The sequence below is a fragment of the Leuciscus leuciscus genome, assembly GCF_965113295.1.
Source record: "Leuciscus leuciscus genome assembly, chromosome: 12".
In the NCBI taxonomy this organism is placed as follows: domain Eukaryota; kingdom Metazoa; phylum Chordata; class Actinopteri; order Cypriniformes; family Leuciscidae; genus Leuciscus; species Leuciscus leuciscus.
The window spans coordinates 21,183,523-21,197,234 of record NC_138736.1 but is presented as its reverse complement, the minus strand read 5'-3'; the positions used below and the strand labels follow the sequence as shown (position 1 = coordinate 21,197,234).

The following is a 13,712-nucleotide window of genomic DNA, read 5'->3' as shown; positions in this document are numbered from 1 at the left end:
GTCTTCTTAGTTACTAAGTATATCGATCAGCCGCTAAGAGTGCAGACCGTTCTCCAAGTGTGTGTATAAGCCTTCGGTCTTTGAAAGCAGCCTTGTGATTATGAGCGTGATGTGTATGATATCATGAAGGTGTTTGCCGGCCATCTGTTGCATGATGGGCCCCTCAGGACAGAGCCTCAGAGAAGCGCTTCCTTCTAACCAACTCTAATTGAGAGTGACAAATCCTCCCGCTTGAGTGTGATAACGGCCTTTGTATTTTTGTTTAGTTTGTTTGTGCCATAGTGAAAAGCATCAGACGATGTTAAGGTTAATGTGTGGTGATCATGTGTGTAACTGCTGTAGACTCCATTATGTCAATGGAAAGAAATAAACCAGCACACTTTTTCTCATTAGTGTTATTTACAAAGGAAAGCATTACTATTACTGTTACTTTTACTGAGGGTTAAAAACTTGAACACGAATGACAATGACTGTTCATTTAAAATGTTCTTCAATAGAGCTAAACCATCACTGTTAGTGCCTGTTTACATTAGATTGTGGGTGGCTAGTGGACAAGATGCAGGTTTTTACATTTAACTATAGTGCTCTTCACACTTAAAAATATGTGGTGGCTCAACAGCAACAAAAAACAGATTGCCACCCTTTTGAGTTTTGACAACTTCTAATTAAATTGTTTTATCTCCATATTACATTGATCTAGAGGAACTTAATCATTTGTAAAAAACACAATTTTTGCTCCAACTTTTTGGGTTGTATCCCTGGAACCAATTAATCTTATCGATTTCAGTGAAAATCCACAGTTGTCTTAGCATGTGAATTTAATGAATAAGTAAGAAACTACTTGGCACTGGCATTAGCTCAGTCATTGCTTATGGAGTCAATGTAGTGTTCACCTTCATGTATCTACTGTACTCTTTAGCACAATGGTAAACACAAAAACTTCAACATTACATAAATTATTTTAAATGTCATTACATTTATAACAACACTAACAGGTCTTTCCCTTCACTTAAAAAAACAACAACAACAAATAAAATGACACTTAATTTCAACATTTATTCTACTTATCTAGTCCTATGCAAAGGATGCTGGAACTAGTAATCTACTGTTTAACTTCCAAATTTATCAAGACAATTTCATTAAGTTACTACAAGAAATTTGAGTTTAAATTACACACAATATTAAGTTAATGAAATTATCAGCATTATTATGTCAACAGAACTACACAAAATAATGTTTGAAACTTAAAAGGTTTGACGAGATCAATAAATTAGAAAATTTGACTTGCAACCATGCATTTATTTAAGTTGTGGTAACAGATCCAATGGATTAGCATCTGAACACAAAGAGGCATAATAGTAGTCAAAGTCTTGACAACCAATGTTTTGAAAAACAAGGGCATCAGTTTTTTTACATCTGAAAACTGCTAATTCTCCCTCATTCAGCATCTTTTCCAATCTTTTGTTGCATCAGATGAGCCATATGGTGCTGAACCTGCTTTAGTGAGACATCAGTATGAAATGCTTCTGCCCATGCCAGTCTGTTCTGTGTACAAGTCATTCAATCTGTCAGACGTGTAACATGTTTTAATGTTGATGTAATCAGGATAAATTTCATGACGCATGAAGTGCAGAACAGGAAAGTCATATTTACCTTGGACAATTTGCTGTAACATTTTAGTAGTGTGTTGTTCATGTGTTCTGATTTTGGGTTGGTTTGGCCAAAGATGAGATCTGTGTTTGGTTACAAAAATTCTCGGAATCAGCCATTCCTTCCAGCTCATGATGACTCAAGTATAATCTAATTCAGAATAATTTGTTTTAGCTTCCTTTGATGATGTCAAATTTGTATTTGTGTGTTGATGGAAACTGATGTCCTTAACGAGGGTTTTGCGTGTTTAATCCTTTAATTTCATTACTAAATAGGTACTTTTTTTAACATTAGCCAGACGTAATGGATCAAGAGAGATTTGGTGAAATCTCTCTAACCCGAACACTCAAATGTGTCTTTCCTGTCAGTCTGCATGTGTACATAGATCAACAATTTGACTCAGAATGACTCATCCACGAACGCTACCTCAGCATGCTTATGACCCAGACACGAGAGGCAGTGATTGTGAGTATCAACCGGGGCCAGGAAACGACCGGATCCAGAAACGCACAGGTAGAATGACATCTTGAAAAAGACACTCTTTTGTGCTGAAGTGCACAGGAGAAGATTGTCTGCACAGCATGCAGAGAAGGGCTCTTGCAGAGATTCTCTCGAAGACAATCATCACTGACCACAACAGTGTTGTCACACCAACACAGGAAACTCTTCAGGGTTCTGAAGACCACACTCGAGATGAAAGCAGAGATGAAAGTCACCTTTATTTATATAGCTCTTTTTACAATACAAATTGTTTTAAAGCAGCTTTACAGTTATAACAGGAAAATAATGCAACAAAGTTTGTTTTTAAAAAAAATAAAAAATAAATGCTTAAGTTCAGTGATTGTTCATTTTGGTTGTAAAAAGTTATTAATTCATTTCATTTATATTATAGCCGCTCTGGAGAAAACAGTGATGTCATCATCCAGCTTAGTTCAGTTCTCAAATAATGGTGTTAATGCAGACAGATCAATAATATTGCTGAATATTAAATGTCCCCACCTAAGCAAACCAAAAGCCAAAGGTGACAAATGGGAAAAATGCACAAAAAGCAGTAGTGGCAAGGAACCAAAACTCCATGTGGAATAATGGAGAAAAAAAACATTGGGAGAAACCAGGCTCAGTCGGGGGGCCAGTTCTCCTCTGGCCAACGAACAAACAGTGTATGATTATGATTCAGGCAGCATTACAGGTCAGAAGTCAGATTGGATTGGAACATTCTGAATATCTATCCAATTCCATCTGGTTGAAGGTCAGAGTCATCAAGTCGGTATGGAGATGGGTTTGTTGAGGATCAGTGCCGATGACGCCTTCCCAGGGGAGTGTCTCAGTTGACACAATCTCTGCTGACACTTCAGGGATGCGTTGTGGCCGTGTCTACACGCAGGTCCACCATCTGATCTGGATACGGCCCAGATCCGGCTGACTACATCATGCGTTGTGGTCTTGTATAGGCGCAGGTCCACCATCTGATCTGGATACGGCCCGGATCCAGCTGATTACAGTAAACCTCGGAATAAACAGAAAGACTAACATTAGTGTAGATGCCATTGTTCTTATGATGTAACGAGTACATCAGGTGTTACAGGAAGTGTTCCCGGTTCCGGCTGACCTAGTTTATGCCTAATAATTATTTAACTGATTTGAATCATAGAAATGTATAATGTTCTATGTGTATGCCAGGTTAAGAGATGTGTTTTTAGTCTAGATTTAAACTAACTGTCACGGATAGCTCTGAGACTAGGTGAGATCCAAGCGCAGCTTTATTGGAAAATCCAGAATCGTAGTCATGCCAGGCAAAGAGTCAAAAACACTTGCAAACAATCCACAAAAGAACAAAAGACAAGGTAGAGTGCTCAGGAATGCCGTGTGACAATTACAAAACCTCAATCAGAAATGGCAGAGAGAACATGGTATAAAATAGGGGTGAGACAAACAATGTAACGACACACAGGTGAATGCAATAAATAGTGATGAGTCCAGGAAAAGGATTATGGGAACTGAAGTTCATGGCTGAGTGGCAAAGGTCAGAGAAGGAGTGCCCTCTGCTAGTCAACCTGGGCACACCAGCTGGTAACTGTGACATTACCTCCCCTCTAAGGAGCAGATTCCAGATGCTCCAAAAGTGTAAAAAAAAAAAAAAAAAACAGCCTAGGAGGGAGTGTAATGGAGGATCGGGGGGTCAATGAAGGGGAACTGGAGACGAAGGCAGAGCAGGCAGCCAGGGCGGAGCTGGGGGAACAGACCAGGCGGGCTCCGTCACATCTGGAGTCCCGGCGGAGGGCCATGGCGCTGCTGGAGGGACTGACCAAGCAGGCGTCCGGGGCGGAGCAGGCTGAGCAGGCGTCCAGGGCGAAGTAGGCTTGGCAGGCATCCAGGGCGGAGCAGGCTGATCAGGCGTCCAGGGCGGACCAGACAGTTCAGGGGTAGATGCGGACCAGACAGTTCAGGGGTAGATGGGGTTCAGGGGTTCAGGCATGACGGGAGATACAGGTGTAGAGTTGGCCATCTTGTCTAAAGACACATGCGTTGACACAGGTGTAGACACGACCCTCTTGTCTGAAGACACAGGCATAGAGACGGCCATCTTGTCCGAAGACACAGGCGTGAAGTCGGCCATCTTGTCTGAAGACACAGGCGTAGACACAGATGTAGAGATGGCCATCTTGTCCGAAGACACAGGCGTGGAGTCGACCATCTTGTCCGAAGACACAGGCGTGGATTCGGCCATGTTGTCTGAAGACACAGGCAGGAACAGTCTCTGGCTCGGCAGGCCTGATGTGAAAAAGCTCTGGCTCGGCCGACCTGACGTGAAGAAGCTCTGGCTGGGCAGGCATGACGTGCACGGCCTCTAACTCAGCAGGTCTGACGTGAAGAAGCTCTGGCTCAGTAGACCTGACGTGAAGAAACTCAGGCTTGACAGGCATGACGTGAAGGAACTCAGGTCTGACAAGAAGAAACTCTGGGTCAGCAGACCTGACGTGAAGAAACTCTGGCATGACGTGAAGAAACTCAGCCTTGACAAGCATGATGTGAAGGAACTCAGGTCTGACGTGAAGATTCTCTGGCTTGACAGGCATGACGTGAAGATTCTCTGGCATGACAGGCATGACGTGAAGATTCTCTGGCATGACAGGCATGACGTGAAGAAACCCAGGCTTGACGTGAAGAAACCCAGGCTTGACGGGCATCAAGGGCAGCGCAGGAAGGGCAAGGAGCACGGGCGAAGCCTGCAGGGCAAGGAGCGCGGGCGGAGTCAGGATAGACTCTGGGACTGCCTCCGGTCCAGCATTACAATAATCTAGCCTTGAGGTCATGAATGCATTATTTAACTGTTCCGCATTTTTCATTGAAAGCATATGTCGTAATTTAGATATACTTTTAAGATGGAGGAATGCAGTTTTACAGATTCTAGAAACATGGCTTTCAAATGAAAGATTGGTATCAAAGAGCACACCCAGGTTCCTGACTGAAGACGAAGACTTGACAGAGCAGCCATCAATTGTTAGACAGTATTTTAGATTAGTACGTGCAGAGGTTTTTTGCCCAATAATTAGAAACTCTGTTTTTTCAGAATTAAGTAGTAGGAAATTACTAGTCATCCAAATTTTTTATCAGCTATGCATTCCGTTAATTTTGTGAATTGGTAAGTTTCGTCAGGATGCAAAGGGAAATAGAGCTGAGTATCATCAGCATAACAGTGAAAACTAATCCCATGATTAGTTGATGATATCTCCCAAGAGTAGGATGTACAGGGTAAAAAGAAATGGTTCTAGTTCTGATCCTTGTGGTACTCCATACTTAACTTGTGATCGATCTCGAATCAGTACAGAAACGCTCGGCTCCGAAGCGAAAGCAAGAGAAAGAGAGTGTCTTTCTGCACGCTTCCTATATACCCGCAGCACGGGGCGTCGTTCACGATGCAAATCTCACTCGCCAATGTCCATTGGCTGTTTCTGTTTGTGATAAGTAATAAACAACTAGGAGCTGAGTCCATGTGCCTCTTTATTTAGCGTACGCCATTACAACTGCCCGCGAACCGGGACCAACAACGTCACAACAGGATACATACCATATATGGTATTTCACTGTAACATCTCCCTTTCTTTACAGCGTTGCCACACTTCCCTTAGAACCCCAACCCCGAATATGAACTCAAAGTTTACTAGCTCAACTTATGCTGTGCATTTCTAAAACTGAACTGCATTACTGATGCGCTAGTCTGTATATGACACTAAGGAATATTCACAAGTCAAGTCTCTGTGGTGGACGTGACTGACGGCCGCTGCGCGTAATGATCAGGGATTCACGCTGGGAAGGTCTGTTAGGCACTGACAGCCTCCGTTCTTGAACTTGCTCTGGCACACATTCTGTGCTGTCCGATGTGTCGCCCTTTCTGATTGCTGTTTCATCGTCGCTGGCCACCGAGCCCTGACTGCTCTCCTTCATCCCTGCCTCTTGGTGATTAAACCGTTCCGCTCAGCCCTACGCAAATCCACACGGTTGTGCCTGTATAATGTGCCATCCACATCCACCACATAAGACCGCGGATTCACTTTCCCCAGACACTGGCCTCTCCGCCACCGTCCCGTGCGGTCTCCAGGCAGTGGTTTCATTCTGATGTGTTCGCCGACATTAAGCTCTGGGAGGTCTTCTGGCTCTCGCATCGTAATGGAATTTCGCCATCCACCTTTTCCACCTGAGTTTCTCCGGAACTCCTTTGACCACCTTGGGGTAAAGCAAACTGTTTGTCATGGGAAGTGTTTGTCGTGATCTAACTCGGCCTCTGCGTCCAAGTCACCACAGCCAACAACCAGTATGTCATCCGCTATGGGCTCTATGCCTCGGAGTCCCATCAACAGCTTGTGTTGCTTACGCTGATAGATTTCTGGTGCTATGGAGATGCCGAAGGGCAGTTTACACCATCTCATCTGCCCCCATGGTGTCCAGAAAGTTGTCATTAAGCTGCTTTCATTATCCAGTTTGCAGTGTAGAAAGGCATCGCAAACGTCCACCAGCGTGAACAGACGTGCTTTGGGTAGCTTATACAGAACGTCTTCCAGTGTTGGCATGTGGTAGTGTGATCTTTGCAGTGCTTGATTAAGGTGTTTTGGGTCTATGCATATTCTTACTTTGTCTGACTTGGCTATGACTACCATGTTACTGATCCATGGTGTGGGTTCCATGACATTTGTGATGTGTCCGTCTCTCATGTACTTATCCAGCTGTTCTTTTACTCTGGCTTTCAAGGCCACTGGCACGTTCCGTGGCGCGCATTGCACAGGCGACATGCTGCTGTCGAGCACAAAGCGGACCTCTCCTGGGACTGACTCGACTGGGTCATTAAACACGTCCTTGAAATTGTCAGTTAACTGTTGCTTTGTGAAAAGCATGTCGAAGTATGCAATCAGTCTATGAAGTTCTTCTGGGATGGTAAATGTCATGAGTCCCAGCCGCTCACGTGTCACCTGAGAGTAATGGCTCTTGACCGGCTTTGACCACTTCAAAAACTAGCTTGTGTTTGGTGCTCTTTACAGTGCATTCTGTGTGAAATCGCCCCAGGGAAGCATTGTGGCACCCGAATATATTTTGAGTCTTGTTGTGCTCGGATGCAGGGGCCTTTCTGGGTCCAGTTTCTCTTTGATTATACGGCTCATAATGTTACAAGTTGCTCCCGTTTCTAGCTAACAGGCTTCTTTTATTAAGCGTCAGGTTAACGAACCATCTTGGACCTGGGGACTTTACTGTGTCAATGCATTCCTCAGCCACAAAAAGTCGACCCTCGCTGTAGGGCCCTTGCTCATCCTGACCATCATCCATCATTACATTCACTCTGTCGGACCTGTCGGCTCTCTGACGGGCTCTACAAACCTTAGCGAAATGATTCAATACACCACATGATCGACAAGTCTTTCCATATGCGGGACACTGATCTCTGCCTTTCTTGTGACCACCCCCACAATACTTTGCAGTTCACAGTTCTGAGCATTTGCTCGTTAATCACTTCACCATCTCTACGTTTCAGCCTTTGTGCTTGTGCCATATTCACAGTGTCACTGACTGTGTTGTTGATAGCTTTTACACGTTGTTCCGTCGCTTCTGCCAGTCGGCATATTTCGACAGACTGTGACAAAGTCAGCTGACGTTCACGCAACAAGCGCCGCCTGGTGTTCTCATTGTCAATGCCCAGGACAAGACTATCACGAATCATTCCATCTTTGAGCTCCCTGTATTCACAGGTTGATGCTTGTTCCCGCAGCCTCGTGAGAAAACTGTCTATAGGCTCGTCCACCTTCTGCTTGCAACAACCGAACATATACCTTTCGTAGATCACATTTTTCGCAGGCTTGAAGTAGTCCCCCAACGCATCCAATATGGCTTTCGGGTCCTTCGTTTGTTCCTCGCTCAACACAATATTATGACGGTAGATATGCCGACATTCATTACCCATTAATCGCCGCAGCGCGGCCGCTCTCACCTCTTTGGGCTTCTCAATAAGCCCTGTAGCTAGTTCATAGTCCTCGAATTCCGCTCTGAAAATGTCCCAATTTTTGGATATGTCCCCTGACATCCGCATGCCCTCAGGGGCAGGAATGCTGTTTAAAGCCATGTTCAGGATCTAGTGTTCACTTCTGACACCATGTTTGTGATAAGTAATAAACAACCAGGAGCTGAGTCCATGTGCCTCTTTATCTAGCGTACGCCATTACAACTGCCCGCGAACCGGGAAGACTAAGTCACAACAGGATAAATACATACCTGTCAATCCTCCCGTTTTTCGCGGGATTCTCCCGTATTTTACCTTGCTATCCCGCTATCATCCCGTTTAAATATTTTCCCGTATTTCTCCCGTATTCTGTAAAAAAAAAAAAAAAAAAAAAAAACCCACTTGGCGCAAACCAGTTAAGTGGAAATCCCTCCCTGCAGCTAATTTCATTGGTTAAGGTTACAATGACAGGTATGTTTAGGGATCAGTGTTTGGTGTAGGCAATCGGTACTGTGATTCACATGACCAATAAAATCTTTTGAATTTTATTCTAAATAAAATAAAATCAACACTTCAGCTGAACAATGACACTATTTTAGTTTAACTGCCAAAGAGACGAAATTAATTGTTTGCATAATTGAATAATTTTCCTGTTATCACTGTAAAGCTGCTTTGAAACAATCTGTATTGTATAAAGTGCTATATAAATAAAGGTGACTTTATTTAAAGAAATCAAATAATTAAAGGATTAAAAGGGATTTAAGGGAATAAAGAAAAGAAATAAGAACGATGAAAGAAGTTCTAGCTCTAATAGCCTAGATGTTAAGTAATTGTAACTGTAAAAAAAGTAACTGTATATTACTGTGGGTCATTGAACATATATATCTATCGTAAAACAGTTGTCAAATATTAAATGTTTAGCTACTTGCATCTTACCACGCATTCTTTCCCTGTATAAACTAAAGTGTCACGTTGGAATTCGCACTCAACTTCAATAGTCTTCAGTGAACAATAAGCCCCACCTTCTTTAATCTGATTGGTCGTCTCAATCATTTTGACAATGACGAGCGCTGTTAGGCCACTGACATCGACCAGCCTTACATGTAACTTTTTAAACTGTTTGTCATCATAACAACAAACAGAATGCTGCATAATGGAGTGCAGCAGAGCGCCATCAAAAATATAAAATGCCGGGTGGGACAATTTTGCCATTTCTAATTATTGAGGGGGAGGGGGGACTTGTCCCCCTCAGTGTCTTTGGTGGTTACTGCCCTTTTTAAAAGACAATTCAAATTCAGTAATATTTTTTATTCATATAATTACTAAAATAATGGAATATTGTCTTCTGTAGAGCTGCTTTACAGCTGAAGTTGTTTCATAATTGATGGATTTTGTAACATTAACTGTTATTAAAGCTGTTTTGAAACTATCTGTATTGTATAAAGCTCTATATAAATTAATGTGACTTGACTTGGAAATGCTTATAAACACATTTTGACTCTTATTGCAAGATGCCAGATCCCAGATGCTGTCACATGTCTCATCAATCCAGCTCGGTTCTTGTTCACATATCTGCATCTGGTTAGCGTTCTATTGATCCTGTGAGATAGAGATTACTTCTGACCCTCTAATTAACCTCTTAATCCTCCATCCTGCCCTATTCACAGCCCTGTTTGTCTTAAGGGTTAGGAATTAAAGCAGGGGTGACAACCATTTTGACAGTTAGTGTCATTTTCAATTTTTTTCTAAACCCTGTGTTTGTAAGTATCATCGCCTCATTGACAAAGTATTGTTTTGAGAGGAAGCTTAAAAATATGTGACACATAGCTGTAGTTGCAGGTACATATCGTTTGGGAAAGACACAATCTGGTTGAAACTGGTCTAAATCGCACAATTAGTGGATCATAAACTATATATTTGTTTGGTTGGAAAATTTGATTGCCTCTATAAAGCTCATTAGAGAAGATATTTAGGAGATGCTGGCCATGCAAAGCTTGTGGATACAATTGAGATGTAGAGAGCGGTGTCATATACTGCCACAGACTTCTTTAGGACTGATGGTTTGCGCGTCTTGCTCTCTTATAAGAGCAATCGTCTGCCGGAGCATTGGTGTGTTATCCATTGTAATTCACGTCTGTCTGCTAAGTGCAGTTAACTGTAAAACTATATGTGCTCATTATGCTTATGATAAAGATAATGAATTATAATGATATAAGCATAATCAAGTGTTTTTGTAACCAATAATATAACTGAAAGCAGCTGACAATTAAAAAGAGTCTTACAATAAACATACTCTGGATAGGAATTGGAAGCCTGTAGTATAAATACATGTTGCTAAGTGATACTATAATAAGCTTTAACAATAAATATCACACAAATATATATGGCAAAATATATATTTTTTTGTATTTACATGGAACTTCAAATATTTGTATTCACACCTGACAGTATTAATTAAATTATATGAATGAGAAATTACTAAGTTTAGCTTGTCACATTGGCATTACCTTCTGGGTGATTTAGCGTAAATTAAGATCATTTATAAGGCAGCATCATTTTGCAGCCTGATGTGTTTAGGAACTGTATGTGCAGTATGTGGCAACACAAGTTACTTTCTTGTAGCTTTTTCTTATTTTTTTCTTATTACCAGTCTTCTTTTTCCAGTAGGCTGAATGAAAATATTCTATCAGCAGTCCTAACCTGACGCTGGTCTTCATTTGCTGCAGATTACGAAATTAAGATGATTAGTTAATTGATCAGTGCCCTTGATTTACTCTAAGCAGTTGCTAAATTATGTCTAGATCAGAACCATATTGATCAGTTATGTCTAGATCACTAATAGTATTGATCAAGGCCTCTGCCAAGGCTAGCCAGTGACAGCTTGTAGGTATTGCGGGCTTGATTCTCTTGAAAAACACATTGAGTCATTATGAGTCCCTCGCTGTGGGTCTTTTGTCTTTGTGTTGTTGAGAGTCATTGGTGAGGTTGGGGAGTCTTCTAGGGATGAGACGGTATTGTTTTGGTCTTTCCCTCAGGTCACCCTGGCTGTGTGTCTAAGGTGGCCTCAGCGAAGCTCACTGCTCAGGTAACGCTGGGGACATCTGGCTCAGGAAGCCATGTCAACCCAGGCCCTATCCCCAGTGCTATGAGGGCCACCATCTGAAAACTGTACATGACCAGCCTTGAACCCCAGGACCTCAAGTGATTGATCCAGGAGGGAATAAATTGGTTGAAAACTCGCTAGTAGGTGCATAATCACGCAGACCTGCCAAACTGAACACACACTTCCTACATAAGCCAACGATCCATGTGCTGAGACCGAGAGAGAGTGCTGGTAGGGTTATGGAGGTGTTTTCGAAAACATATCAAGTCAAGTTCTCATGTTCTTGATTACTGGGTATTTTTAGGATCTCCAGTGGTCTATGATGGATCAATCATCTTTGAGGTTTTTGAGGTTTTGAGGAGGCTACGGTTAAGATTGCGGGAGTACTTTACTTCTTTGAATCTAGGAGTGTTAATCTTGGTAAGTTCATCTTTTCTTTTTTTTTCATTAACTTTTTTAGAATGAGTTTCCTGTTTCATGTTATGATAACCTGCAACTGCAGACCAAAGTAACTTTATGTGTGTGCTTCAAGGTATTGGTACAGTCATGGATATTTTTAATTACTGGGCATAAAATCCTTTACAATTGGATAATGACTATATGCAATTAGGTGAAAATGCCCAAAGTGGCAAAGGGCTGTGAAAGGGCACTGGCTCTAATCTGGAATGCTAGATGTTTAATACAATTTACCTATCAAGATCCAGAGCAGTTTAACCATTTGTGTCTGCCCTGTTAGTCTAAAAAACAAAATATATTGATTAAGCATTTCATTAAAGCATTGGTGCTTTTCAGGATTTCTAACCTGAATAAAATATTTTTTTTATATTTTCCTCAATGTATTTTGTATAGATATCTTTTGTATATTATAAATTGCATACTGAAAATATATAAATATTTCTAAATAATGATATTCCGCAACCCAATTTGGAGGTTCTGCTTTGTTTTCAAGCACCGCCAGATTGTTCAGATGTTTGCTAATGTATCTGAATGTTGTTTTTTCCGGTTAAAGTCTTTATGAAATCCTTGTAAAGATTAAGCTTATGTGAGACAGTCACCTCATCAAAAAGTTAAACTGGTATCAGGCTCTGTTGTAGAGGGGCTTTGCCTCAGGAGCCTTTGCTAAAAACAGCTGTTACCTGCTGGTCACTTTGGCTGTCTTAACTCTCAGCGTCATAACCCAGTTTCCACCTCAGAGTTCATTTGATATTGTGCACTGTTTTATTGTGTGTTCCCGAAGCTATTATAGAGACAGCAGTACTTATACTGATGCTACAGTCTCTCGATTGAAGCTTGGGAGAGTGAAAAAAAATTGTATTGTAGACTTCTTTTTTATACTCCATCTTAATATAATTTGAATGTGTTTCAAGTTATATAGAAGTTACATTTGTATTGCAGTTAAAATTATAACAGAATATGTTAAAGAATATGTTAATATGTATGTAAATGCACTTGAATGACAAGTGCACAGTGGTCTGGTCCAGTCCAGTATACTTCATAACTCACCACATTTCAAAATAAATGATCTTCTATCTTCTGTGGTAATATACAGAAAGCCACAGATGATGTCCATAGATTTTAACTTGTATATAACTTAACATTTTATTTTTAAGTTTAGTACTAACTAACTAACTAACTAAAACTTTTATAAGTATAATATATGGGTTTTTTTTTTTTATTAAAATGTAAATTTAAATTATATTTGACATTTAGGAGACGTAATTATCAAATGCAAATACCTGATGCAATATTTCTTGAACAGTCAATTCTGTAATCAAAATAGACCTCAACTGAAGCAATTTGTAAAAAAAATTCTGTAGGACACTATCAGACAGACTGATGGCAAAACAGGTCCACATTTTATTCATTATGTGGTTATTTCTATTAAGTTATGCATAAGTAATTGGCGTCCATGGCTGAAGCCCTCAAATGTGTCACGAGTCATTGCACAGCTTCATTTAGGATTAGGACAAATAACAATCAATATGACTGATCACAGCTTAAGATCAGTGCCTAAACCGCCTCATATTTGAAATCAATAAACTTTGACTTTTGGGATTGTGATTGTAATCTTACCATTTTAGTAATGCTTGGTCTGATGGCAAATTTAACATGATCTGATCTGTTTAACGGTTCGTCATACACATGTATGACAGTCTTCCTGTCTGAGGATGTGTCGCCCCGGCTGTTCAACCTCTTGGATTTGTCCGGTGTCAGATTAAGAGAGCGTGCTCAAAATCTTTCACCCAATTTGGCAGGGTGAGGGGCAAGTGGGGCGGGTGGATTCTCCATATATAAGAGCCGATGTCCTACAGACACTTTTCACGTAGTATGCTTCATGACTTCATGTGAGCCCTGATATTTGTACGCACGTCAGTGCGACCACCAATCGATTTTTTTTTTAAAGTGCATTAACTGTACCCTTTTTGTTGCATTGACTTAAGCTTTTTAAATAGTTTTTTTTTTGTGTGTGTGGTT

At 41.1% G+C, this 13,712-nt stretch overlaps 2 protein-coding genes across 9 annotated transcripts in view; one reads left to right on the top strand and one right to left on the bottom strand.

Annotated features, from left to right (window-relative positions):
- Positions 1 to 13,712, top strand: part of thrb (thyroid hormone receptor beta) — a 284,472-nt gene that overhangs the window by 251,468 nt on the left and 19,292 nt on the right. The window lies entirely within an intron of this gene.
- Positions 2,500 to 6,096, bottom strand: LOC309510683 (uncharacterized protein; the record flags this gene model as incomplete). Its single annotated transcript, XM_082185556.1, has 3 exons — positions 2,500 to 4,422; positions 4,453 to 4,953; positions 5,984 to 6,096. 3 exons carry the CDS (start codon positions 6,094 to 6,096, stop codon positions 4,119 to 4,121), a joined length of 918 nt encoding a protein of 305 aa, XP_082041682.1. The 3' UTR covers positions 2,500 to 4,118.